Raw genomic sequence first — 26,250 nt, 5'->3', positions numbered from 1 at the left:
AGGGAGCTGAACAGCAGAGTGGAGCAGCAGACACCTTGGCTTACCTCATCTCCTGGGACTCTTGGACATCCAGCTGCACAGAGCTGTGCAGAGACCCTGCAGCACTGCCAACACTGGGACTGACTGCCTTGGGTATAGGGGGGACCAAAGGCAGCCCCAATGACCCCTTCTTCATATCCCCACCTCTGGGATACAGCAAGGATGCCTGGAAAGAGTGGTACAGAGTGCTCAGATGAAGCATTCAGCCCTTCCTCACTGATGGCTGAAGACATTTAGCCATGCTTTTAACTGGGACCTGGCAGGAAAAGACCAGTCAAACTGCTGGAGTAGCTTGGCCTAGCATGGGGAATGAAAAGGCAAGTGGTGAGGGCGTGCTCATGCCCTAGACTTGCCAACTCTCTCCTTGGGCTCAGTTCACTGCAAGTGTGGCTATGATCCCAGCTGGAATCCACATGTTTGGTATCAAGATGTTCTGCGGTGCCACGGCCTCCACTGGCCTTTGGGATGGTATGGGAACAGGTTCAGATCACTGTTCTCTCCCTGCCTCTTAGGCACCTCACAGCCAGTGCTGATCTCCAGCCAAGTCCCCACAAAGCCATTCTGCAGGATGTCAAAACCTGCTTTTCTCAAGCCCCTCATTTCTTCTGCTGCTGCCCTTCCCTCTTACAGTTGCCCAGCAGCCTTTCAGCCCAGAAGCTGCTGAGCTCTCGCGATGCTCCGTGCTCTCCAGCTCCCACACCTCCATCATCTCAGGCTCACTGGCATTTAGGAAGTTCAGCAGAGCTCCCTGCCCTGCTGCTCTCTGGAAGGTCTCTGCCTGCCCAAATTTCTCCAGGGCCCCCATGCCATGGCCAGGAAGGGAGGTGGAGGCAGTGGAGACAGATGAACGCCCTTCCTCAGTATCCCATCATTTCTGGCACAACTAAAGGGCCAAATCAGGACCTGTTTGAACTGCAGTGGAAGGATTAGATCCTGTCAGGAATACATTGGGCCCTTCCTCAGCAAGGCTGGAATCAAGTACATCAGCCTTTGATTGGACATTCTGTTTGCCAATGCTGTTGCTCATTTGCCTCCTCCTGCACCCCATGGTAAACCCAAAACAACTGCAGGTGCTGGCCCTGCTGCAAAGGAAATTGTGTGCCTGGGCTTTGAGCTGCTCTCCCCATGGCCACCTCCCATCCCTTCCCTCTGGACAAAGCCATGCCAGAGCACACAGCTGCCCAGAAGCTGACGAAATCTAGAAATAGCATCAGAGACAACTGTGTACAAGGCCATGGCTGTACAACTCAAAAGCTGAGACCACCTGGAACTGACTTTGTAGCACTGCCTGTTCCAGCAAACTCCTTTTTTCCTTAGCAAGCAGACACAGCTGATGGAATACATATCCCTGACACAGCCATGGTTCAAAAATACATGTAGGTTATAAAATCTAACATGCTTGCTTGGCCAGATTGGACAGCATAAGCAGCTTGGCCTGATTCTTGGGCTTTTCTCAGTCATAAGTCAGACAAGGAATTATGACAGAGCCCAGAAACCATTCAAAGACTTCTCCTGCCATTGATGCATGCTGAGGATGTGAAGTTTGCACTACACACCCATTGCAAAGGCAGCGTGTTCTCAGACACTTCCCAGAAGTGCAGTGTCCAGCTGAGCTCTTCCTTGGCCCAGCTGGTTCCATGTGCTCACACCACAGGAAAAGCTCTCTGAGCTCTGCTTACAGTGCAGAAAGTGAAAATCTATCACACAGGACTTAGCTCGGTCTCCTTACCATCTGTTCTTTTCCTTCTGAACTCAGCTCCCTGTTATTTCTAATTTTATCCTCGCAGCCGGTGCCGTTTTTCCCAGTCTCATGCTCTCCTCTGGACACCGTGCTTGGCTTGGTGGAAGGAGAGTCCTTCTGGATGGGAGGCAATGGCTTGGAGGGAAGGAGCATAGAAGGATTTGCCAGGGAAAACTTCTTGGCAAGAGGGTAGCCAGTCAGGCCTGGAAAGTAGAGATATAAAACTGTAACAGAGGCTGCAATGCAAACCTAAAGCATCTGAAGCTCCATATTTCATAGAACACATTTCCTGGAAACTTTCCTGGAAACTAGCTGCACAGGGAAACATGCACCTGACAGCAGCCACCTGAGGCAGGCCACAGGATCACACCCTGAGCCACTTCCACAGAGCTCCCAGGGGAACTCCCTGGCCTCTAGGCTGCTCTGGGACAGCAGGGAGCCCAGAGCCCTGTGCTTCCCAGCAATGGCTCAGCTGCACATGCAGCCTCCTGCTCCTCTCCCTGCCCCACAGCTCAGCAGCCCTACAGCTCCATGGGGCACTGGCAGCAGCACAGCTCATGGCAGGGGGCACCTGCAGGGCACAACTGCTCCCTGGCAATGTGCACAGGCTCTCCAGGCTGGCACAAGACCCTTCCTCCCACCAGAGAGCGGCCCAGCTCCCACCTTACCTCTGTGGGAGGCTGAGCCAGCCTCACAAGGGATGAACTCATTTAGGTGAAGTCCCATCTTTATCATAAACACGTCTAATGGGTGGGGCATTTGCAGGATTCTTGAACTTTGGAGAAAATTTCTTAGGTTTCATTTCTCAAGGACCTAGCCTGTGAACTATTCCTCTGAACACTATTGAGTTACCATGGCTGAACAGAAAGTTGGATGGCTCCAATGGGAAGAGGGGAAAAAAACTCCTTCTCTAGTGTGGCTTCTGTGAACACCCAATAAAGACCCACACAGCTGTGACTGCTGTTTCTGCAAACTACAAAGAGCTCTCAGCAAGCAGGCAGGACTTGCTGGCGTTTTCATAGCACCTTAATATCATTCTCAGTGTTACACCCAATTAGCAAGCAGAGGAAGAACAGGAAATTTATCTGTTGTGAGACCTGACATTGGCGGCAAACAAAGGAACAGAACTTGCGTCTCATGACCGTGTCCAGTTTGTGGTCAGCTGTGGCCACAGTCCCTGTCCTGACTGAAAGTTTGAGTGATTTGGCTACTGTGAAAAGAAGAGGACGCTAATGACAAAACATAATGAGTAAGCTAATGAGAAAATGTTGTGATGCCAGGGCTGTCCTTGCAAGATCACCTGTAGCTCACAGCCACCAACTCTGACACAGAGCCAGAACTGACCACGATGGACCAATTTTCCCGGAAATCTGGTGGATTTTGTCTCCATTTGACTCGGGCCTTTCAGCTCCTTTCTATCCTCACCTTTTCCTTCCGTGGTCTTTCCTTTTCCAGTAAAATCCATCTTTGAACCCGTGCTTCTGTCTCGCAGAAGTACCTGGGGTTGAATTTGGGAACTGTCTCGGAGCAGACGGCGATAGGAGCTCGGTCCCCAGCCCTAGAACAAGGTGGGGTGACTCCAATCGCCAGCAGTCGGCACAGACAGGCAGAGCCAGACGTGTCTCCTGCCACTGTGTCCGTGTCAACCACAACCTTCACAGCCCCTTGCGGGGCTGCCCCTTTGTGACGCGCTGGCCCGTGGTTCTCTCGTTTCCATGGCCACAGAGCCCCCACCCCAGCTCCATCCCCTTCCCTTCCCTTCCCTTCCCAAGGGCAGCCAGCCCTGGGCCCGGCCAGGCCAGGTCGGAGGGTTTGGCACTGTCTAGGAAGTAGCTGCTTTCCTAAGCTGCTTTTCAAGGCCTTTATTTCTGTAATTCCCACTCCGTTCTGCCTTGCAGCTTGTTGGTTGCGGATTTTGATTACTTCTCTTTACAACAAATAAAGTGGTGCCTTCCCCTCAGCAGCCCTGGGGATGTTCCTATGTGAAGCCATCTGTCTCACACGGTTTTAGACAATTTAAAACAGAACACTATGGATAAGCCGTCTCCTCTAAAGTGTTCCAACAATCCCGTTTCCAGCAAGAGGAAGTGAACAGTAAGAGATAAAGGTGGAAAAAAGGCCTGCCTCACCGCCCACACGGCCTGGGGGAGAGACAGCTGGGCCCCGATCTGGCAAGGGCCCCAACCTCGGCTGCTGGCAAAAGGAAAAGGAAAACCACCAGCCCACCACTAACATTACGTACAGCAAACGCCAAAAAACAACCTTACAACCAAAAAACTCATCTCCGCTTTCTGGCCGGGCCCTACAATCCCAGCCCGGCCCCGGCGCGGCCTTAGAAGGCTCCTTATGGTAAAGAGCTCCGGCCGCCCCACCTAAAAACAATCACAGAACCCTCTCCTGCCCTGGCAAAATATTAACTTTTTCACTGCCCAAAATATGACTTTACAAATACTTTATTCTCTGTCCTGTGGAAAAAAAAACAGAGAACCAAAATGATAATATGTACAAAAACAGCACAAAAAACACCAAAATCAAAGTATGAGAAGAGTCAAGTCTCAGCTGAGGGAAGGAAGACATAGACTGAAATTCTTCCCTTTTTTTTATGCTATAGAAAAGAATCCGTTGTTTCCCTATAACACATAAAAAATATGGGGTGGATTAAAGATTCTAACTCTAGATGTAAGAAGAAGCGTTGGTGTTAAAATAAACCAATGTTAAAATTGCTGTAAGTGCCCTAGGTTTAAATAGTGAAAAAACCCCTGCTTCTCCCTAGGGAAGAAGAAGAAAAACACCCTCTATTTTTAAAAGTGGAGTAAGCTTTTGTTTCAACTATTATAATCCTTTAAGTGTGCCTCATAAGTTGATATGGTCCTCAGTATTAGTTATGAATTAAAATGTTAGTTGAGAAAAAAAATATTACATAATAACCAGATCTCTATCCTCCCTGACGGCTAAACACTAGAACAGCAAGACCACTTACAAATGGTTTCTTATGAAAAATCTCTATAGGCTGAAGAATCTCCTCTCTGAAAGAAACAAGTAAATGACTATTTTAGAAATGGTAAACTAACTGAGTTGTTCTTTGTATGCTGTCAATGCAAAAAAAACAAATGTGTGGAAAGAAGAAGAGTAGTCTGAAGTTTTATTCTAATTTTTCTTCTTCTTTTTTCCCCTATAGTTTCTGGTAATAAAGTTTGTCTTTGTATTATTTAAAGCTAAGCCTGTTTTATCTTCCTCCTAATCCTATCTCACAACTAAAAACATTCAAATTAACAATCCAAAACCACTACACTAAAGCAGTATCTCCACCCAAACTCAAACTGAACCCAAAACACCCCACTGTGGAGACCCTAAAAGGCATTCCCTAGTTAGGAAGACACGAGAGGCTTCTCTCATAGCAAGCCCTGTTCTGTCATGCCAATGTAGCCCTGTTCTGTTCCCTGGGCCAGCCCCCTGCCCTCTCCCTGTCTCTCAGGCTTTCGGTCACTCCCACCCTGTTTCCCTGTTGGCTCCCATGCCCTAACCCCACCTTTGTGCCACCCCCATGTCCCCTGGTAAGTGCTCCCTGATGCTCCCCCTGCCCAGGACACCCATCTGCTTCAACCTGGACCCTCACCCCGACGTTCCCCTTTGTCTTTGCCTCTGACCCTGGACTATCCACGCAGTGGCTGAAATAAACATCTCCGTGGATCCCATACAAAGGCCCTTGCTGCTCCTTTACCTGCAACCATCTTAACAGCTATCCAGGCTACAACACCTGGGGAGACAAAGGAGACAAGAAGGATGTCCCAGCTCCCAACATTTCCTTTATCCCTACAGTAGCTGTACTCCAATTACTGCATACGAGAGTTTTACTTGATCCCTTTAATGCCAAGGGACCATGAAGGACTTGAACCTTGTTCAAGTCCAGCCTTGCCTGCCTATTTTGGAGTGGAGGGCAAAGATGCAGACAACTTTGGGCGGGGGTAGAGCTGAAATTGCATTTTGCTGCTTCTGATTTCCTCCCTGCTTTTGCAGCAGAGGGACATCTTTGTCCCTGCAAACCACTCCCCTTTCCAAGTGAAATGTGGGCCTGGCTACCAAATCCAGGTTCTTGAAGAGACTGCTGCGGTTGGCAACAGGAATTGTTGCTGAACTTTTTGTGTTACTTAAACCCCCCCCACCAATTCCACCAAGTGGATGAGGAAAGAGGCAAAGAGATTTCGGTGGAAGAAGGGAGGCCAAAAGCTTGAAAAAAGGATGAAAGAAATGCTCCGATGATGATGATGATGTTAGTAACATGAATGATTTATTTTTGGCAGCAAATGAACACCCACTGCCGTCCAGCCCTCCCAGACTGGCAGGTCGAGCGGTGCCGTTTCCATGGCATGAGCTGCTGGTAGCCTGGGGACAGAAACCAGAAAGCCACGGTCAGTGGCAGCAGGCTCCTGTCCCCCCTGTCCCACCATAGCCTATACTCAGGCCAGGCTGCTGGCTGTGCTCAGAGCCCAAACCTCCCAGCCCATTCCCTCCTTGTTAGAGGAGAGCAGCGTGGCAGGACACGCTCCACCTCTTCTGCTCAAGCATGGCACAACAACCTCCTCAGCAGCTGCAAGAGCGACATTCTCGTGTGCCTGCTGCCATTTGCCCTAAGCCCTTCTGCCACCCGAGCTGTGGAACTGGGTACCCACCTCTGGAGACCTGCTGCCAGGAGAGGAGCCGATCCCACACAAGGTCCTCATCCTTTTGCAGGGGACATCCACACCGTGGACCCTCCCCGGGTAGCACCTGCATGGGATGCACTCCAGGGACGGTACCGGTGCTTCTCCATCTGGTCTGGACACAAGCTGCAATCTTTCTGGAAAAAACAAAGAACAATTGCATGAAAGTCATTTCAAAACAATACCTGGAAACAAGAAAAAGCACCAAAGGTTGTCACCGTTTCACAGGACTGGGGAAGGTCTGACCGCTCTTTATGATACTAAAATCTCTCCAGTGGTGGGGAAAAACCCTACCTTTCCCACCTGTATGCCCACCCCTTCCTCAAGGGCCTGCAAAGCAGAGCAGCTGGGCCATGGCTAAAGAACCCGTCCCCCTCTGCTGCTCCCCATCCACACGGATGGACGCTTATGTCAGGCCGGATGCCCCCACCCCAGCCTGTGCCATGCTGGCAGGAAGAAGCTGTCAGTGAGGCCAGGAGCCGGCTCCCCTTCCACAACATCCATCCCCTGCCCCACCAAAAAGCAGCTGAGCAGTTGGCAGAAAGATTAATATTGTCCACTGCCACCCCACGGGGAACCACCGGCACGTGGCCAGGCTGAGCCCTGCCATGCCTGGAGGCACGAGCATCCCCCCACCCCTGCACCGCCTGGGGACTCATCTTGATTTCGTCGGGGTGCAGAGCGTGTCCTCTAGGAAGGGGCTGCAACCAAAGCCCATCAGCTTTGCCCTGCCAGTGGCCAGCTCGAGGACGGCGTTCTCCAGCTCTGCGCTGATCTCCAGAAGAACACGCCAGATGTGCCTTGGCTCGCGGGGACATCACGAGGCCATTGAGCTGCAGGGGGATGTTTCCCCTTTTCCACTCTGTGGCAACTTCACTGCACTGTGCCACAATTTCTCCAATAGGATGGGGAGCCCTGAGCCGCTCCCTCCACAAATCGCCGGGGACCTGAGGAAGCACCTCCTTGGCTGTGCTCTCTGCTCCATGCCAGGGCCACTGGGAAATGCTCTGGGGAATTCTTTGAGAGCCACGAGACACGAGCAGCTGCTGCTTGCGGGCATCCTGGATTCTACTGTGCAGAGGGATGGATCTCTGCTGTCTCCTGGGCCAGGTGGGGCTTCTGCACCCAAGAATGTTCTAAAAGGTCATCCAAGGATGGCCTGTCTGCAGGGTCCATGGATAAGCACCACCTGATCAGGTGCTGGCACTCTGCAGAGAGAAACCAGAAACTGCTGGTCAGCTCCTGTCCATGCTCTCCCAGATTTCACAGTGCCCACAGCACACTAAGAGTGCTCAGAGCTGTTCGCACAGCTTCCCATCCATCCTCTCTTCTGGAAGAGAGCAGCAGAGGTACACCTGCCACCTCGTCCAGCTCAGCCCAGGAGATGAACCTCCTCCCCAGCTGCAACAGCAGGACACTTATGTGCCACCTGCCCTCTCCCAAAGCCGTTCTTGCTCCCGTGCCTTGAAGGCCCATCCCCACCTTGAGACACCCGGGGCGGGAAGAAGAGCTGTCCCCGGACGATGTCCTCTCTGCTTTTGAAAGGAAGGTGCCTGCACACCAGCTGATAGAGCAGGATGCCCAGGGACCAGATGGTGGCTGGCTGGCCATGGTAGCGGCCAAAGAGGATCCACTCCGGTGGGTAGTACTCCCGCGTTCCTATGGCACACGGGCACAGCTCATCAGGCCAATGCTGATTGCTCCCTCCCAGCCACCTCCTGCCAAAATGCAACTTGGCTGCAGCCGGCTGAAGCAGCATTCCCCCTCCCTCCCTCCCTGTGTGTTCCACCTGTGGAAGCACAGGGGAGAAGCTCCACTGCCCGGCTGGGCCCCGGCTTTGGGCTCACCGGCCATCTGGGTGTAGAACGTGTCCTGCAGGATCGTGCCGCAGCCGAAGTCGATGAGCTTCGCCTCGCCGGTGGCCAGGTCAACGAGCACGTTCTCGGCCTTGATGTCGCGGTGCAGGACGCCGCGGCTGGTGCAGTGCCGCACGGCCCCCAGCACCTGCCGGAACAGCGCCCGCGCCACGGGCTCTGGCAGGAACCCCCCCGCGTGCAGCAGGTGCCAGAGGTCCTGACAGCGCTCCGGACGCTCCATGACCAGCGCGAAGCCGTCGGGCAGCTCGAACCAGTCCAGGAGCCGCACGATGCCGCGGAAGCCGGGCCACGACGCCATCCAGAGCAGCACCAGCTCCAGGGGCACAAGGGCGCCGTCGTGCTGCGGGGGAGCCGCCATGCCGTCAGCGGCGCCGATGCTGCGCTCGCCTTCGCCACCCCCTGCCCGGCGCCACCGCAGCTCCCATTGCCCATGGCCCGGGACGCTGCGCGGCCCCCGCTCGCTCCACGCTCGCTCCCATCGCAGCGTCCCGGCTCCCACCCGGCCGGGCCTGGCCTTACCCCGCCCGCCACGCCCCGCCGCCTGCTCCCGCTGGCCCCGCTCACTCACCAGCCGCGCCCACTCCAAGACGCGGTCCCGGGACACTCGCTTGATGGCCACCTGCAAGCCAAGGCGAGCGGAGGGCTCAGCTCGCCGCCCGCCGCTCGCCGCCCCCCTCCCCGCTCCGAGCCGGCCCCGTCTCTTACCGGAACGCCGTCGGCGAGCCGGGTCCCGGCGTAAACGCTGCCGAAGCCGCCGCTCCCCAGCAGCGGGCCCTCCCGGTACAGCTGCTCCAGGGGAGGCTTCTCCGCCCGTGCGGACGGCACCGCGCTCTCGGCATTCTGCCCGGGGGACCCGCCCGCCCCGGCCGCCACTGCTTCCCGAGCCGCCCCGGGCTCCGGCGCCTCGGGGCCGGCGGCCGAACTGCCGGGCGGCGAGGCTCGCTCGGGGGAATGCGCCGGCGGCGGGGAGGGAGCCGGGCGGCTGCGGGCCAGCTGTGGGCGGAACCGCGGGAGAGGCCTCGGTCGGGGCCGGGCCAGCGCCAGGGCCCGCGCCAGGCGGAGCCAAGAGACGCTGCTGCTCCACCACCGCCACCAGCGCAGCGAGGAGCTCGTCCACAGGCTCTTCAAAAGGTGCCACAGGCGGTACGGACTGAGCCCCGCGGAGGCGGCACCGCGGCGTGCCCGACAGGGGCGGGCAGGGGGCCGGCTCGCCCACGGCCGCCTTGCGGGGCGCGGCATGAGCCGGGCTGGGAGAGGCGCAACAAGGAGGGGACTGAACGGGATCACAGGGAGTCTGAGAGGGAGAAGGGCACGGAGGGCGAGCGGGAACTCGAGCGGAAAACCGATCGAGACAGGCGCTGCTGCTGCTGCTGCTGCTGCGGAGCCGCCGGAGCGTGCGGCCGTTCTGCCGTTGCCTCCGCGAACCCAACGGAGGAGCCGCCGCGCGCCCCGTGGAACACAGGAAACAAAGTAAGAATAAATGAAGCTAATTCCTATTAGAGAAATAGCCAAATAAAGCAGTGGAGGAGTAAAGAAGACTGTTGGCTGGTGGCTTTCTTGTTTGAGTGAGATGAAGCATTTTGTGGGGAAGAATTGCCTCTTCTGACAATTTTGCCAGTGTGGGCTGGAGCGGAGCTTTTAAATTTCAAGTAGCAAAGAGAAATCGTGTCAGTATTGTCATCCCTTTTCCTTCTCTGCTGAGACACTTGCAGGCTGCCCAAAGACATCGTCTGCAATATGGAACTTGGACCCAAATGGATTGTTAAGTGTGTCTGGATGTCACCAAATCTATGGGAATGACAAAAACTCTCCAGCAATATTTTTAGTGTTAGAGAATCTAGGAACAATGATATTCTGACCACGATGTTGTTCTGGCCGGGATGTGAAACAGAAATAATTTAATCCACAGGTAGCCCTGGTGTGCACAGAAATTTTGTTTGTTTATTTCCTGTCAGTGTTAGTGGCAGAAGCATCCATTGCTCAGTTTGGGAAGGCTGACCCCTGACATGGACTCTCCTCAACTGTGTCTCTGCCTCTGACACTAGAGAACACTGAGTGCCTTGAGAGCTCGTGTTGCCTGTGGAATGCTCCAGCTGACTGCCACCAGAAGCTGTGGACGTTCTTTTGGTATCTGATGCAGAAAAGGAGTTCTCCATAATACCATGCTACTTAAACCCACATTGGGATGCGGCTGTGTAGTGGCTCACCATGGAGCAGATTGCCTGCTTTGTCACTGCCAGCCCTGCTGATCCTGCAAGGGACCCTAGTGTATCCCATGCCTGTTTTGCCTGCAAGCAAAGCTTGCCTTGCCTTAGTAGTGTGGAGTAAATAGAGAAGTAATAAAATGGACAATTAAACAAGTTACTTTGGAGGAGATCCTCCTGCTTTCACACATCAGCCCTGCACCTCATGCTCCGTATCCTAGTTTGAATGGACAGGTGTGTGCTAGGGAAAAAGCAGGACCTTCCCTTGAAATGGAGAAAGTAAAATCCTTCCCACTGAGTCAGTATAATTTTGAAATCAAGAGGTTCTCAGGGAAAGATAGGGGGACAGGAAGAACAGTTCTCTACTAAATATACAACAAGGCCAATCTAAACAACAATAACTATGAAATTAACAGGAACCCAGTCACAGTTCCTTTGGTTGTGTGCTCTTTTCCCCCCTGGTGCAGTTACCATCGCCATTGGCAGTGAGCTCTGGCAGGTTCCCAGTGGACAGGGCAGGTGTGTGGATCCCTGCACAGCTGCAGGAGAGCTGGGGGTGATGGCAGCTGTGTCCCAGATGGGAAGGGTGGAGGAGAGACTCTGCTCACGAATCCTTGGAGCAGTGTCGGTCCCGGTGCTCCAACAGGATGCTTGGAGATAGCAAACTGAAGCAGGACAGCATCCTGGCAGGGGTGTGAGGTCCAACACCAGAAGAGGCAGCTCCTGGCACTGGGATGGCGCGGTGAGGTTTTCCAGCTGCCTTCCTCCTTCCAGAGCCAAAAAGGGGTGAGTACCAGTAACTGCCCCCCCACGCTCCTTTACCTGCTTCGAATCTCGTGGCCTTGGCCTCCTTCCCCACACTGGCCCCGCCCTCCCAGAGAAACTCCCAAAAAAAAGGGAGGCTCTCCCTTCCCCATCTCAAGGTCTCAAGGACCTGGCCATCCTTAGCATGTCAATGGGAAAAAATATAAAACTATAAAATATAAAAAAACAAAACATACCACCAAAAATATACACAATAAAAAATATAACAACAAAATTATTAAGATAGAATCAAAATATATTTATTGAAACGTACAGATAACTATCAGAACATATGTACATCTGGAACTATACAGGCTAATGCATAAATCCTTGTCTTCAAACGCTCTTTGGATAGGCAGCAGCTTCTTCCTGGGCTTGGAGGAAAGAGCTCTTCTGGACAGCAGGAAAGGACTTTGTGGGTAAATGCACAAATGAATGTCCAGAGAAAACTTGGTGGAAACACAGGAGCCAGGCAGGTCTGCAAAATGGAGACACAAAATGTAACAGAGGCTGCAATGCAAACCTAAAGCATCTGAAGCTCCATATTTCATAGAACACATTTCTTGGAAATTCATAAATAGCTGCACAGGGAAACATTCTCCTACCATCACCCTCTGGAGGCAGGCCAGGGGCACACCCTGAGCCACTTCCACAGAGCTCCCAGGGGAACTCCCTGGCCTCTGGGCTGCCCTGGGACAGCAGGGAGCCCAGAGCCCTGTGCTTCCCAGCAATGGCTCAGCTGCACATGCAGCCTCCTGCTCCTCTCCCTGCCCCACAGCTCAGCAGCCCTACAGCTCCACGGGGCACTGGCAGCAGCACAGCTCATGGCAGGGGGCACCTGCAGGGCACAACTGCTCCCTGGCAATGTGCACAGGCTCTCCAGGCTGGCACAAGACCCTTCCTCCCGCCAGAGAGCGGCCCAGCTCCCACCTTACCTCTGTGGGAGGCTGAGCCATGCTAGTCCTTCACTTTGTCCTCAATCCAGAGTGTCTTCAGGCCCCTGAGCATGCCATGACTAGGAAGGGCAGTGGAGAGAGCAGGGGCAGATGCACACCCTTCCTGAGTATTTTGTCATTTCTGGCACAGCTAAAAGGTCAGAACCGCAGGTGTCCATCTCAGCACTTGGTCAACTTGCTGGAGAACATCAAGCCTTCACCAGCCCAGGATGCTGGAGAGGTTTTCCTGGACATGTGGGGGCTGGCTGGCAGCACGCTTCTTCAGCTTGGTGCCCATCACCTCGTAGAGGGCAGAGGCGAGCCTGGTGACCACCGTGCGCACATTGGCGCTGCGGACAGGCAGCGCCTTGTTCTCCAGGAAGGACCAGAGCACGGGCAGGGCGTAGCGCTGGACGACTTCAGGGCTCCTGGCATAAACCCCTTCCACAAGCACTGCCGGGACAGAGACACAAACTTCTGAAACAACAACCTTAATGCAAACAAGGATCCACCTCGAGATTTGCTTCTTGGAAGCCTCTCTGGCTAAGAGCAGTGAAATAGCACACAGAGCCCAACGATCCAGAAATGGCCAAAGCAGCTGATCCTCCCCAAAACAGAACCACCAACACCTCAGGAGTACTGTCTCCAAACAAATACTTGCACCTGTGGCAGAACTTGTACCTTTACTGGATCATTTCACAACCTGTTTCAACATCAAGAATGACTAAAATGTCAACTTCCCTTTCATTTCCATTAGGAAGTTGTCTAAACCCACACTGAAGATTTGGAAATGCACCATGGAGATTCAATTGAAAGGTTTCTAAGAAAAAGGACAATTCCATCTTTGTGACCCTTGATGTCAAAGTGCCAGAATCCAATCTGGCTCTTCCCTTTGCTCAGTGGCACACAGCAAAGGGCACTATTAGACCACACTTCCAAACTCCAGCCCACCAGACATGGGTGCTGCTTGACAGCTGGATTAGAAACATCAGTGACTAGCTGCTGTCTTTGGCACAATGCTTTTGTGCCTTCCAACAAACAGCTGCTTCAAACCTCAGGGTGTCTTAGGTAATTACCCAGACCTCATTGCTGTGGTATTTGTGCATCTGCACATTTTAATGTCATTCCCCCTCCCAATGTTAATGGCATTTTTCTTGCAATGTGCACTGCAATAGTAGAATGTAGAGAGAAAAATGCAACACAGATGAATGAAATTTAACCACAACACGAGTGTCTTCTCCCTTTCTCTCTGAAGCCTTCTCCCTGCTCAATTTCTGGACTGAACTTTGTCAAACACAGACAAAACATTGACAACCAACAGGCTCCTTGCATGGCAGATGTGGCTGAGACATCAAAACCTGAAATGCTCTGGACACCATTCATATTTTCTGATCAGGCAAAATGTTATGCAGTAACCACTTCTTATTCTGTGGTGGAAGAGACTTCATTTTCTTTATGCTCGTAATCCACCAGCAATCATCAATATTTAAACACTTCCTGAAAGAGCCCAAAACCAATTCTGCCAAGCAGGAAAAGGGTTATGGCATCCATTTCAAAATGGGTGTTAATTTCAGTTAAAATCCAATTCAAGACATTTGTCACAATGGAACTTGAGAAAACATTGTTTGTTCCCACTAAATCTCAGAGAGAACATCTGCTCTTCCTAAAAGAGTCCTAATTTATGTATATTTCCTTTATTTGAAGAAGAGATCAAAATATCTCCAAAACTAAATTCCCTCTTCCTAGACATCTACTTTATTCCAATGCCCTTTCAAGCGCTTTTGACATTCTCAATCACCGAACACTGAGCATTTGAGATTGCTGAAGAAGACACAACATCTATGAAACCTTGCATTTAAAGATGCTGGCACACTTAGCAGTGCATTTAGACCCCGTTAAAGCAAGGCTGTAAATCATCTTGTCCACTATATAGAGAGATTATCACTTTTCCATTCCTGGGCTGTTGCTGACATAGCAAGCTCCTCTGAGGAATCAATTATCAGCTGCATTTGTAGCATTTTGGACAGCACTGACACAGGAAGACACTGTTTGCACACCCTGAAATGCTCAGTCCAATGCCACTTTGACAGCACAGGCAGGGAGCCTCAGCACTCTGCTTCTGCCCCTCTGGCCCCAAAGGCTGCCTTGCACCAAATCCATGCCCCTAATCTGGGTGCTGAGTTTTGACCTAAGCTGTGACCCCCAGGCACTGCAGGGTTCAGTCTCAAAACTTTTCAAGAGCAAAACGAGAATTCTGTGAGGACAAAAGAAACGGATTGCCTGAAACAGCACTTGCTACATTTTCCCTGAAGGACCAGAGATGACCCTGAGCTCCCAAGAGAAGAGCCAGCTCGGGTATTTTTAACCCCTCCCTTTCCTGGAGGTGGGCTCTGAGATGCCCCAGTGAGAGCTCGGCCCCAAGGCCGAGCGCCACCCCCGTGCCAGGTACTGCACACCTCTGCAGCAGCCAGGGAAAACCTGCCAAACACAGCTGCCATGGGCATTGGGCAGGAGGGACAAGCTCAGCACCTCCTGATTTGGAGCAGCTACTCTACTGTCTATTGCCAGGAATGCCCTGGAAATGCTCCCTGGGGAGACCTCTTGGCTTAGCAGAGGCCATACCTGTGATACGCTCTGTCACATCCAGCAGAGCTTGGCCACTCAGCTGACTCCATTGGTGGCTGAACTCTTTCATCAGTGCTACTTTATCTACAAGAGAAACACACGTTTCTGCTCACTCTTCTGAGGTCCTAGGAGAAAGGAGAGTGGGGAGGGGAAGGGCAGGGGCAGCCCCAATTTATAAAATCAAGTAATTTTCTGCTGATGTACTTCTTTCCCTCCAGCCTACTTGAGGGGGGGGTTAAATTCCCAAAGAAAACCTCTCCGTTCACATTTGTCAATGCAAAGTTGTCTGCTGGACCGGGAGCTGTGTTAAACATTTCAGATCAAGGACCTCAAGAGTTCAATCACACGTAAGCAGTGAAAAGGTTTTGAACTCCAGAGCAAACAGGAAGAAGCCCAGACTTGGGATACACAAAGGCACAGAGTCAGGCAGTTCAGGAGTTCACAGAGCAGCTGAGGTGGAGAAAGTGGAAACTCCCCTTGAAGATCTGCCTCTTCAACACTCCATTTGTCAGGCATATTTCTCCCGACCAGCATTTTCAGAGCTGACATAAATCTCTGTGACAAAGGAATTTAGAGCAGTCCTTGCCTGTGTAGGTAATTGCCACAGCCATCCTGCTCCATGAAAACAACATGTGGAACAAGACATCACTGACAGCTGGATTTCTATCTGCTTGTTTTAAGGAAATGCACTTGGTGAATCATAAGTGTCCCATTTGAAAAAAGAAGACAAATGGGAAAGGTGGAACGGAGGCAGCTAATGCCTATAATGTGGAGCTTTCCAGGGGGCTGCTCTGCAGGAGCCATGATGGGCCAGTGTCCCTTCATGGCAACAGCAAAGCTGTTCATTTGGGAAATCTAATGGGGTCCAAGCAATCTCCAAAATCCCCTTTGCCTCTGAATTGTAGCAAAGCTGTAGTCCAGGACCTCCTCTCCAGACAAGCAGCACAGAGCCAAGGGCTCCTGGCACTTGTGGGAAATGCTGATGCACATTCAAGCCTCTTGGGGGACTGGTGCCTAAGGACTGCACCCCCACAGCTTCTGGTGGATGTCAGCTGGAGTGTTCCACGGGCAACAAGAGCTCTCATGGCACTCAGTGTTCTCTTGTGTCAGAGAGGCAGAGACACAGTTGAGGAGAGTCCATGTCAGCCTTACCAAAATGAGAAACGGATTTTTCCAGCGCTTTCACAGCTGCAGCATGAACCCCGGTATCCTTTGAGTTCAGGCTCTTTAGTATTCCTTCCACTAAACGGACAATCACGGGGTTCAAGGCATCTTCCAGGATGGCTATCATTTCTGCCAGCACGTCCAGCGCCATCTGCTTCACTCTCTTGTGCGTGTCAGATATTCTCAGGACAAAATGATCAAAAATCTGTGAAGAGAACAAGCAGCAGGAAAGCTGGATTAAAATGTCCTTGTTTGGAGAGGGGATGTAGAAATGAGCATTCAATACCCGAGAAGGTTACACACCATCTTTACCAAGTGCAATAGAGACAAGGATGGAAACGAGTAGCCACAGTTGTGTTTGTGCAAGACAGGATGGAGTTTGGAGAAGTATCTCTGTAAAAACATTTGGGTTATACCAACCCAGCCTGATACTTCTCTTCCCCATCCAAAGCCATTTTTTGTCAAGACAAGAATTGCCATGCTTTCAGTGGCTGGATTCCTTTCATTGAACCCAGCTGGGAGTAGGAGACAGCAAAGGTTAGGGCAGTGGAAAATTCTGTCATCATGTGATGAACAGCATCAATAGGCACCTGCCAGACAAATACAGCTGGACTGAAAGAACTTGTCCTGCATGCTGGACCTGAGTTAAATTTGTCTGGGTAAGAGGGACCAGCCTGTCCCAACAAGGCAGGATGTAGTGCCAAGACAGACTGAATTAACTTCATTGCTACAGGCTTGGGAGAGGAGCTGAAGGGAAGGAACAGTGAAGATACCCTACATACTTGGACAATGTTTGTGGTGATGAGCTTGGGGCTGTTTTTGCACAGGTCTAGGAGGAGTGCCACTCCTTCCATCCGTGTCTCAAACCCCTTGGCTTCCAGGAGATCATCAAGCTTCTGGAGCATCTCCATTTCATCCACAGCTGGAGGCAATGTGACCTGGACTTTTGGATGGTGTAGGAGGCGTCCATCCGAGGTCGACTTCACCCTGGAAAATAAAACCAAATGATGGCTTGTTGGTGATAATACCTGCAGATAATTGTGAGCAAAACATCCAGAGGTGCTTTACTCATGATGTGATTTCAATCTAGAGAATCATGAGGCTCTGAAAACAGCATGGACTGCAAGACAATCATTACGGGAGACAATCTACAAATATTATTAATGCAGATATAGGCATTTTTATCAAAGAAAATTTGTAGGTTAAGGAAAAAATCAGTGGCACAGGCCATCTCTCCAGAATGATTTTCCTGAGGAAGAGAAATGTCAAGCTTGTTGTGTGCTTTGTCACATCTAACAAAAGTGCTCAGTACCGTTGACTAGAAGGAAATGTGGCCTGGGGCTTCTTTGACACATGGCTCCTCATCTTCACAGGGCTCTTGACACATGGGCGTTCACCCTTCTGCTCTTCCATCCCCTACAAGGACACAGAGAAACCCCACCAACATTTCGAATATAGAATAGGAAACTGTCTGCTTAAAAACACAAGTTAGAACCAGGATCACTGCTACCAAGTCTTAGGGAAATATTTGCAAACCGACAGAAGGAAACAGACCAGAGATTCAGTGATGCCAACTCTTTGTTTGCAATAGCCCAAGGCAGGTTATGGGTGCTGCCATAGTGAGCAGGAGTTTAAACTCCCCAACTCATGAGTCTCGAGCATAAATGGCAATAATGGAAACTGGTAGGCACCAAGAGATCTTATAGGAAAAAGCAGAAAAATTAGGACTCTTTGGGGTGGGCCAATTTTGTTGGAAGGTGATTTGGTTCAACACTCGCTCTCCCTGTTTGTGCACAAAGGACACGCTCCTATAACGTAGATAAAAACAATGAAAGTCCCCCCCCAGACAAATGATTTTCCTCTGGATGCTGCTGGATTCACCAAGCTTCTTCCAGCTCCACAGGGCTTGACAGCAGGGCATTATTCCCAAAAGACAGACGGTAATTGTAGCAATTAGGATTGACTGGGACATCTGCTGCAGTTTTGGAAATTCTCTTGGCACTACTGCTTCCAGTGTCTTTTGCAAAGACTCTGTTCTCCTCAGAAGCACTTTTCTCACTTCATTGCTTTACTGGGAGCAGAGCAGGGACAGCAGGGTGGGGAGTTATGCTTAAATGTAAACCCACTTTCTTCTCTTCCCCTTTCCTCTTTGTGACCAATAGTCAAAATATTCAAAGCCCCACTTTTCCCCTAAGAATATCAGCTCCTTTGTGGTCTGCAGATGAACAGGCTGGGGATTAACAGCTCATTCCCAGGAGCAAAATGATTGAGCAGAAGGGGAATGAGATAAAGACAGATTAGGTATGTTTGATGTCCTATTAGCTGTGGCTATACTTGCACAAAGGAGACATTTCTCCTGCCAAGCACTTACTTTCTTCTTAATTCTTCTCAGAATATCTTCCAGGTCACAGGCAGGAATGGATCGCTCCAAAAGCATTTTACATTTTGGATGATTTATCAACATCTTCACCATCTCCTGTCCATAATGCCTATGGAAGGAAGGAGGGAAGGAAGGAAGGAGGAAGGGAGGAAGGGAGGAAGGGAGGAAGGGAGGAAGGATTCCAGGATGGAAGGATTCCAGGAAGGAAGGAAGGAAGGAATCCAGGAAGGATTCCAGGAAGGAAGGAAGGATTCCAGGAAGGAAGGATTCCAGGAAGGAAGGAAGGAAGGAAGGAAATCGAACAAACAAAGGAAACCTGTTAACAGAAGAGGCTGATACCTTAATGTCATCCTTTGCAATCCTTGCATGAGATGGCATTACCTACTCAGCAAAGTGAGATAAAAATATCATTTCACTCTGAAACTGTGGGTGTGCTTCTGTGGGATCAAAGGATCCCAGGGAACAAGTGAAACACATCTGCTTTGTTGTCAGATCCCATTAGAAGTACCTTGCTGCCATTGCTCAATAATTTGCCTTCCATTAACTGGCAGAGAATCCAGCACAAAACACCTCAGGCCTCCTCTTGACTATTCCATATGTGTGCAGAGCAGCAGCTAGTTGCTCCTGTATTTTTGGCAGCTATTAATTGAATCATCAAAGTAACGGGATTTGGGTGGCTTGGGTTGATTTTGCCACTAGGAAACCAGTTTTCCTCCAGAAGAAATTTAGAGGTCATTGAGCCACAGACAACAGCATTCTAGAAAGCTGCAGAAGAGGTTTAGACAGACTGAATACATTAGCCCTGAAATACTTCTAGAAAAGTTTTAAGTTAACAAGAAAGATCTGCTTTGGGTCTTTCAGTGATGAACATGAGGCAACATTTTGGCTCTGTGTTGTGCACCTAAGATCAAACAAAACTGTTTGACTGCCAAATCTGAGCTCTTTTGATCTCAGGAAAGAATCCTTCAAGTCACAGGAAGTTGGCAATGCTCCTTCTTGCTGGACAACCTCAGCTTACCCACTACAGTCATTTCCCCAGGTAATCCAGAGCAGTGGTCACAGCACCAAGGCTGACAGAGCTCGAGAAGTGTTTGGACCATGCTCTTGGGCACATGGAGTGACTCTTGGCATGTCCTGCACATGGCTGGCAGCTGGACTCCATGGCCCCAATGGATCCCATACAACTCCGGGTATTCCATGCCTCTATGGCCCTTATCCACACCGTGAGGTAACTTAATATTGCCTTTCGTTACCACTCTTTTGTGGTTTTACCTTTCTAGACAGACACAAGACAGTTTTCCTGTGTGAGGAGGTGAAATGAAGATGGTTACCTTGTGTCCTTGTGGCAGTCCTGAGCAAGCGTCCCTGCCGCGTACGCCAGCCTCTCAGCCCTGGGTGTGCCTGCGAGCTTCGTGACTCCAATTTTCTCCATCAAGGACAGCAGCAGTTGCGCCGCACACTTCCGCACCTGGGCGTGGCGGCTCCTGGCAAGAGGAGAGCAAACACTGGGGCACAGGGAGAAGGAGCAACAGCAGCACAGGCCTTGGCCAGAGCGTGCTCCCTGCCACTGCTGCGGGAAGGAGGCCTGGCTTCTCCCTGCAGCTTCAGACACCTGTAGAAGCTTCTGTCCTCAGAGAAACTCAAATTAGCATTGGACACAAGGACTGTCTGCAAGGAAGACGGAGGAATTCAGTCTCCCTGCACTACCTGATACTCAGTGTCTTTGCCACAATTTCCACTGAGAAAGATAAAATAATAGATTACATATGAATTCTTTAGAAATGAAAGACCATTCATGCTAACCTATCAGAGGGCACCCATTACACAGAGCTGCAGCAGGACTGAGGCTCATTCCAGCCATTTATCCCCAAATCTGCAGAGCTTTGGAAAAATACAGATGCAGAGAAAACACACTGTGGGCCGTGAAGTTGCAGAATATGCAGCAATGCAGCCTGTTTCTTTTGTGAGGATTGGCAAGGGGTACATCTGAATGTTTTATCCTATTGCAAAGATGGGGAAAGTGTGGCAATCAATTTACCCAGATTGTCCAGTTCTAGAGAGTGTCTTTTGATAATTATCAGGCTCAGCACAAACACTTAAGGCAGCATTTGCATCAGCTATTCCATAGTAGTGGGCCTGTGAAGGTGTATGTGCAGTGATTCATCATCTCAAGGCTAACATGAAACACCAGTTTGATTAGAAAGTAGAGCTCTATGGCCAGGATAGTCATACAGGACTCCTTTGGCAGGAGCTGCACCTGCTGTGCAGGCTGTGTCACAGCCAGCACATTCTCCCCTAGGTGCTCCATACCCCAGCAAGTACCCTCCTTATTTCTCCAGTTAATGGCATCATGAGGATGCATGTTTTTTCCCAGGGCCTCTGTGCTTAGTGCAGTGAAATATCAAAGAGCACTCATAGCTGCAATTGCAATTGTCCCTCTTCCCACAGAAGCACAAGGCTCTATCCTTAGCCTTTGCAGGCACTTGCACTTCCCCACCATTCACCACATCTAGGCAACTCTGACAGACTGGGAGGACTCCAGAAAGCAGCGGGAAGATGAGTCAGAAGAGGTTTAGGTTGCATATCAGGAAAAGCTTTTTCACCCACAGGGTGCCTGGGACACTGGAACAGGCTCCCCAGGGCAGTGGTCAACAGCACCAAGCCTGACAGAGTTCAAGCAGCATTTGGACAACAATCTCAGGCACATGGTGTGACTCTTGGGGTGCTCTGTGCAAGGCCAGGAACTGGATTTGATCATCCTCCTGGCCTCGTCCAACTTCCCATATTCTACAGCACTTTCATTCTGAGAACTCATAGGCTGAGGGAGGGCAGAAAGAGGGGACAAGAGGAAAGAAATGAGGTGGATTGGAGAATCCAGTCACTGAGTTGACAGAAGATGCAGGATACAGGACCCTTCCCTCCCACCATTCCCATTCTTTCTCTCATCCCTTCCCCCACCTAGAAGTACTCTAGAAGGTGAAGAATATCACTGAAAGAAGAACCTACTTGACTCCACTGTCCAGGAGAGAAGTCATTGCTCGTGCAGGAGTCACATTCTCCACCATGATCCCCAGGGTGTGACTGGCTGCTTTCTCAACAAACTCTGGTGAATTACACATCATGTGCAGAAGGACCCGAGCCACCTCATCCACCTCAGAGTCCATGTCCTTCTTCAAGGTCACAAAGAGCTCTCCCAGAGTGACAATGGCCAAGTAGGACACCTTTGAGCGGAGGTTGGTCACCTGGGGAAGTCATGAGGGGAAACATAAGAATGACCTCGGAAAGAAAACCAGTTGCCTTAGACAGATGACTCAGGAAATGACAACACATCCCACTGTGTCCAGAGGAACATAAAAGCACAATAAGAGCAGAAGAGCACATGCACAGCAAGGCACTTCCACTGGCACCAATATCTGGCCTCAGACTTGCATATTACAGGCCTAAAAATAAGAAATTTCATAAAGTATCTACTTAAGCCTTCTTTAATGTCAACTGCTTTCCCTTTAGGCTCTTTACTTTGAAACACAAAGAACCAAATTAAAGTAAGGGCTGCTTTCAAACCATAAAGGCGTCAGTCATAAAGATAAAAGAGTCACGTGCTCCTGTTTAAAAAAGCAACACCAGCAGTTGAAGCACTCAGCCAGGAAACAGAAAACACATGCTCAGGCCTACAGACTAATTTGCAGTGTTGAATGACAGCTCGGGCAGAGACTAGGACTCTGAAAATAACATAATTAGAGTATCTTTTTCTGCATTTGCACATTTCATGATAATGGCAGCTCACTCAAAGATGAGTGTCAGATACCCGACCTACCAGTGAATACAACTACATCTACACACAGATCCCATAGAAACCTGACAGACATTAGAAATAGAAGGTCTAAAAAGAGAAATGAAGGCAGTCTCTGAGCACACATGGAGATGAACAAGCACATAGCTACTCTACACACCGTGTATGAAGTACAGGGCACAATTCACAAGAGTGTTCTCACCTCACTGGTAACTGCCAAGCAAATGTCACGAAGCCTTGAAAGCAGGACTTCTGAATGGGACCCAGCCAGGAGTTTGATGCTGACCAGTCCCTTCTCCTTCATCTCCCTGAAAGGCAAGTACCAAAAAGATGGATTTTTCTCTCCACCCAAGAACTAGGCAGCACCCTCTGAAATTACCAGGCTGGCAGCTCAGTCAAACAATGGGAGGTGCTTTTCAAGGAGTACTTAAATGAAATTGTGGAGCTCCTTCCCGCAGGATGTTGTTGCTGTCAAAAGCATACACAAATCCAAGAGACAAATAGAGGGGTTTCAGTGTCTTCATTTGTGGCTCTTTTACAAGACAGCCTTTCTGAAATGTCTGGCCCATGGAGTCCCTATGACACAGTTTCCTAGAAGCTGTGAGACTGGGTCATGCTCCTGTTTCTTGTCACCTCCCTATACCTGTCCCTAAGACACAATCCCCTTGGGCAGTTATTGGGGCATTTTCCTTCTTTTTCATCCCCAGCAGGCAGTTCAGCAATAAAAGTCTGCACTGGCACTCTGGAGCTCAGTTTCCATGCTACAATCCAGGCTTGTTTCTCACTCACTCCACTCCACCTCCACATTGCCCAGAAAAGGAGCAGCAGGGTGTCCCATAAGATTCCACGCCTGGGAAAGAACAGTTGAAACTCTGCCTTTTCCCAGAATCCCCTACCAAAAACAATGCCCACTACAGCAACATGTTATTTAAAAGGTGTATACAACTCTGTCTCTCAGCACCTGCTCTAGGCAGCCCTGAGCTACAGGAAGGTGTGTGAGGCATCAGGGCTGCAGCACAGGGCTGGTGACCAATCCCACGGGCACCCCTGAGAGTCACCAGGACTCCCCACACCTGCAGAAGCTCTCTTGTACCTCAAAGGGCACTAAACAAAAAGGGGGAAGAGGAAGCAGAAGAGAATTGCAAAGCAAATGTGACTGCACAAAGAGATGCATGTGGCAGATTTTTCATGCTTATCCCAGTGTGAATGGAGTCTGTACCCCTGTGTGAATGAAGCATCCAACAGTGAGTTTATGCTAACCCCAACATCACAACCAATATCACCAAAAATTTAACCAGCATCACCTAACATTCGTAGGGTTATCACCTCTGGGCCTCCTTCTCTCTGTGTCTAATTGTGGGACACATGTTGAGTATTGGCAAAACACCTCCAGCCCATATGAAGCAGTGAGAAGAAAAAAGTTGAATTCAAAAAGTCCAAGATTCCTAGAGGGTTTCATTGCTTTCTCCTTCCCTTCTGCCATGAGCCTTTCAGGAGTAAAGAGAGGCTGGGGATTTGAAAGCACAAATCAGTCCATTTCTCAGAAAGAGTGACTCCCTGGAGCTGCTTCTGGGACTCACATGCAGGAGGTCACAGGGAGACCCTGTCACCTGCCATTGCTGTCAGCACTGGGAGCAGAGAGAAATCTTACTCAGTCCCACTGGGCCAGTGCCCCAAGGCACCCAAATCTCTACACTCAAAACTGCTGCCATCCTGCTGCTGCCTTCAGCCAGCAAATCATCTCATCCCACAGCTTCCTCTCTTCCCTCAAGACTTCCTTTGCAGCTCCATGGAGCAGCAGGCAAAGCGAGGGAGCAGCACAGAGCGGCAGCAGCTGGAGCACAGCTGCAGACCGAGGCCAAGCAAAGGCTGCTCTCAAATCTTGATCCTCTCACTGCTCTGGAGTGGTTTCAGCAGAGTCCTTTGCCCTCTGGGCTGTCGGGGCTCAGAGGCACTGGCAAGATCCACTTGTAAGCTTCCTTAACGCTAAGAGGGAGACAGAGTGACCGGGGCCTTTCTTACCAGTCATCGCTGCCCAGCCAGGAGAGTGCCTGGAGCAAGGACTGCTGTGGGTCAGCAGAGGCTGTGTCCTTGTGCCCACGCTCACAGAGCAGCTCCTGTCGGCGCTCGGCACCAGTGGCCGTCTGCGAGGTCACTGTGAGGAGAGGGTCAGCCCTGAGCGCTGCAGCCCCGGGCAAGGCACCCCGCCATGGAGCGGCCTGCAGCCCCAGCTCCCAGCCAGGCTTCCATGTGCTGCAAACTGGCACTGCCTCACACACCTCCCTGCTGTCTGCCTCCTTGGGCTCCTTGCTTTCTCCCAGCCCCCCCAGCTGGGCACAGCTCCAGGCTAAACCTGACCATTGCCCACACAGTGCCAGCTCCCAAGTGCCACAGGTAGCACAGCCAGCGGCAGGTTCCTGAGGCCGCAGAGCTCCCACTCCCTGCCAGACAGGGACGACCAGTGGGAATGGCTACACCTAGAGGGAACCCCCCAGGGGCCTCTCTTGTCCCAGCGCCCTCATTTCCCCCAGCCCTGAGGACTGAGGCACTCTGCAACTCTCTGAGGAAACTCCTGCAGCTGCCCTGCCACAGCACCAAGCCAAGCCGGAACAACCCAGGCTCAATTCTGGTCAGTTCTCAACGTGGAAGTAGCATCAGTAGAAAAGAGCATTCCAATTATTATTCCTTGCTCCCTTCTTTTTATCTCACCCTAGTCGGGATGATAGCACAGGCAACCTTGGAGCACCAGGCAGCCCCTCCTGACTGTCACCTCCTACCAGCAGCCACTGTGTTTGGCTGCAGTGACACAGGAGGCACTGCTTGTTCCCTCTTGGAATTGCAGGCCATGGGATGGTGGCAGCCAGGAGCCATTGATCGCTTCAGGGAGCAGCAGCACGACTGTACCAAGGCACTGACTGCCATGCAGAGACAACCCTTACTGGGATAGCAGAAAAGCTGGCTGCAGAGCCGGACAACAGCACAGGCAGAGGGCCCCGATGGGGAGTGGTCAACTGATGGTGGTGGTACTCGTAGGTGCACAGTGAGCACACCCTGGCACACTGCCCCCAGCTCCTCTCTGCACTTACAGCTGTCTCCTGGCACCAGCGCTGTAGTTTGGATTATCAGGATGGACAAAAGCCCGAGCTTAGGCCTTTACCTCTACTTTATTCAGCTCAACTTTCCAATGCATCTCTAAGAACCGACTACGGCAAGACAACCAAGCTGGAGGAACTCAAAAGTGGATTTGGTGCTCATTCCCGGACAGGCTATTGACCAAAGAGCCCAGTTGTGCTGGCTGAGGCAGGAGGCACTTTGTGCTCCTTTTGCAAGGAAATAACTATATGGGAAAAAGCTGCCACAGAGCAGACTTACCTGAGGAGTTGCATGGGACACTGCCTTCCTCTTGGATGATGGGCATAGTGAGCAGTAAGGGCATCTTGTCCTGCTTCCTCAAGACCTTCTTCTTCAAGGCATTACCAGGGTGTTTTCTCTGCACACTGGAAGCTGTGCCATTGACAGCTGCTTGGCTGAGGCCTGCAGGGACCAAAGAGGAGCTTGTAAGTGGAGGGTGCTGGACAGGGTCACTATGGAAAGGGCCAGAAAATTTGCTGGAGCTGGGTAACATCTCTGTGTTATCCCAAAGAACTTCAAGTAGAACACTGGCACGCTAGTATGGGACAAGGATCATACAATCACCCAGGAAAACCTACAACAATTTTGGTGGGAAGGCCCCTTTAACCACCATCTAGTCCAACCCCTGGGAAACGGAACATCTTCATCTGGATCAGGTTCCTCAGAGCCCCATGTAAACTGGCCTTGAACACCTTCATAGATAAATCAACAACAGCTTCTCTGGAAAAACCCTTGCAGCATTTCATTGCCTTCATTATAAAATAAATTCTACCTAATATCTAATCTAAATCTACCTTCTTCCAGTTTAAAAATCAAACTGCAGTGATGCTTCCCCTAAGAAACAAGGAGAAGCCAGTGT

The 26,250-nt window shown here is 50.9% G+C and overlaps 1 protein-coding gene across 1 annotated transcript in view; it reads right to left on the bottom strand.

The window, feature by feature from the left end:
• The window catches only part of LOC134042036 (serine/threonine-protein kinase pim-1-like), a 44,136-nt gene that overhangs the window by 4,329 nt on the left and 13,557 nt on the right, over positions 1 to 26,250 (bottom strand). Inside the window, exons 3-8 of the mRNA XM_062489110.1 lie at positions 9,063 to 9,197; positions 8,926 to 8,976; positions 8,328 to 8,697; positions 7,963 to 8,139; positions 7,618 to 7,688; positions 2,883 to 3,009 (exon numbers count right to left, since the gene is read on the bottom strand). Of these exons, the coding sequence (XP_062345094.1) occupies positions 2,883 to 3,009; positions 7,618 to 7,688; positions 7,963 to 8,139; positions 8,328 to 8,697; positions 8,926 to 8,976; positions 9,063 to 9,197 (931 nt within the window). The remainder of the gene's footprint in view (positions 1 to 2,882; positions 3,010 to 7,617; positions 7,689 to 7,962; positions 8,140 to 8,327; positions 8,698 to 8,925; positions 8,977 to 9,062; positions 9,198 to 26,250) is intronic.

The sequence above is a fragment of the Cinclus cinclus genome, chromosome 3, assembly GCF_963662255.1.
Source record: "Cinclus cinclus chromosome 3, bCinCin1.1, whole genome shotgun sequence".
Lineage (NCBI taxonomy): Eukaryota > Metazoa > Chordata > Aves > Passeriformes > Cinclidae > Cinclus > Cinclus cinclus.
The sequence above is the reverse complement of the archived record's forward strand: the minus strand, read 5'-3'. Positions and strand labels throughout refer to the sequence as shown.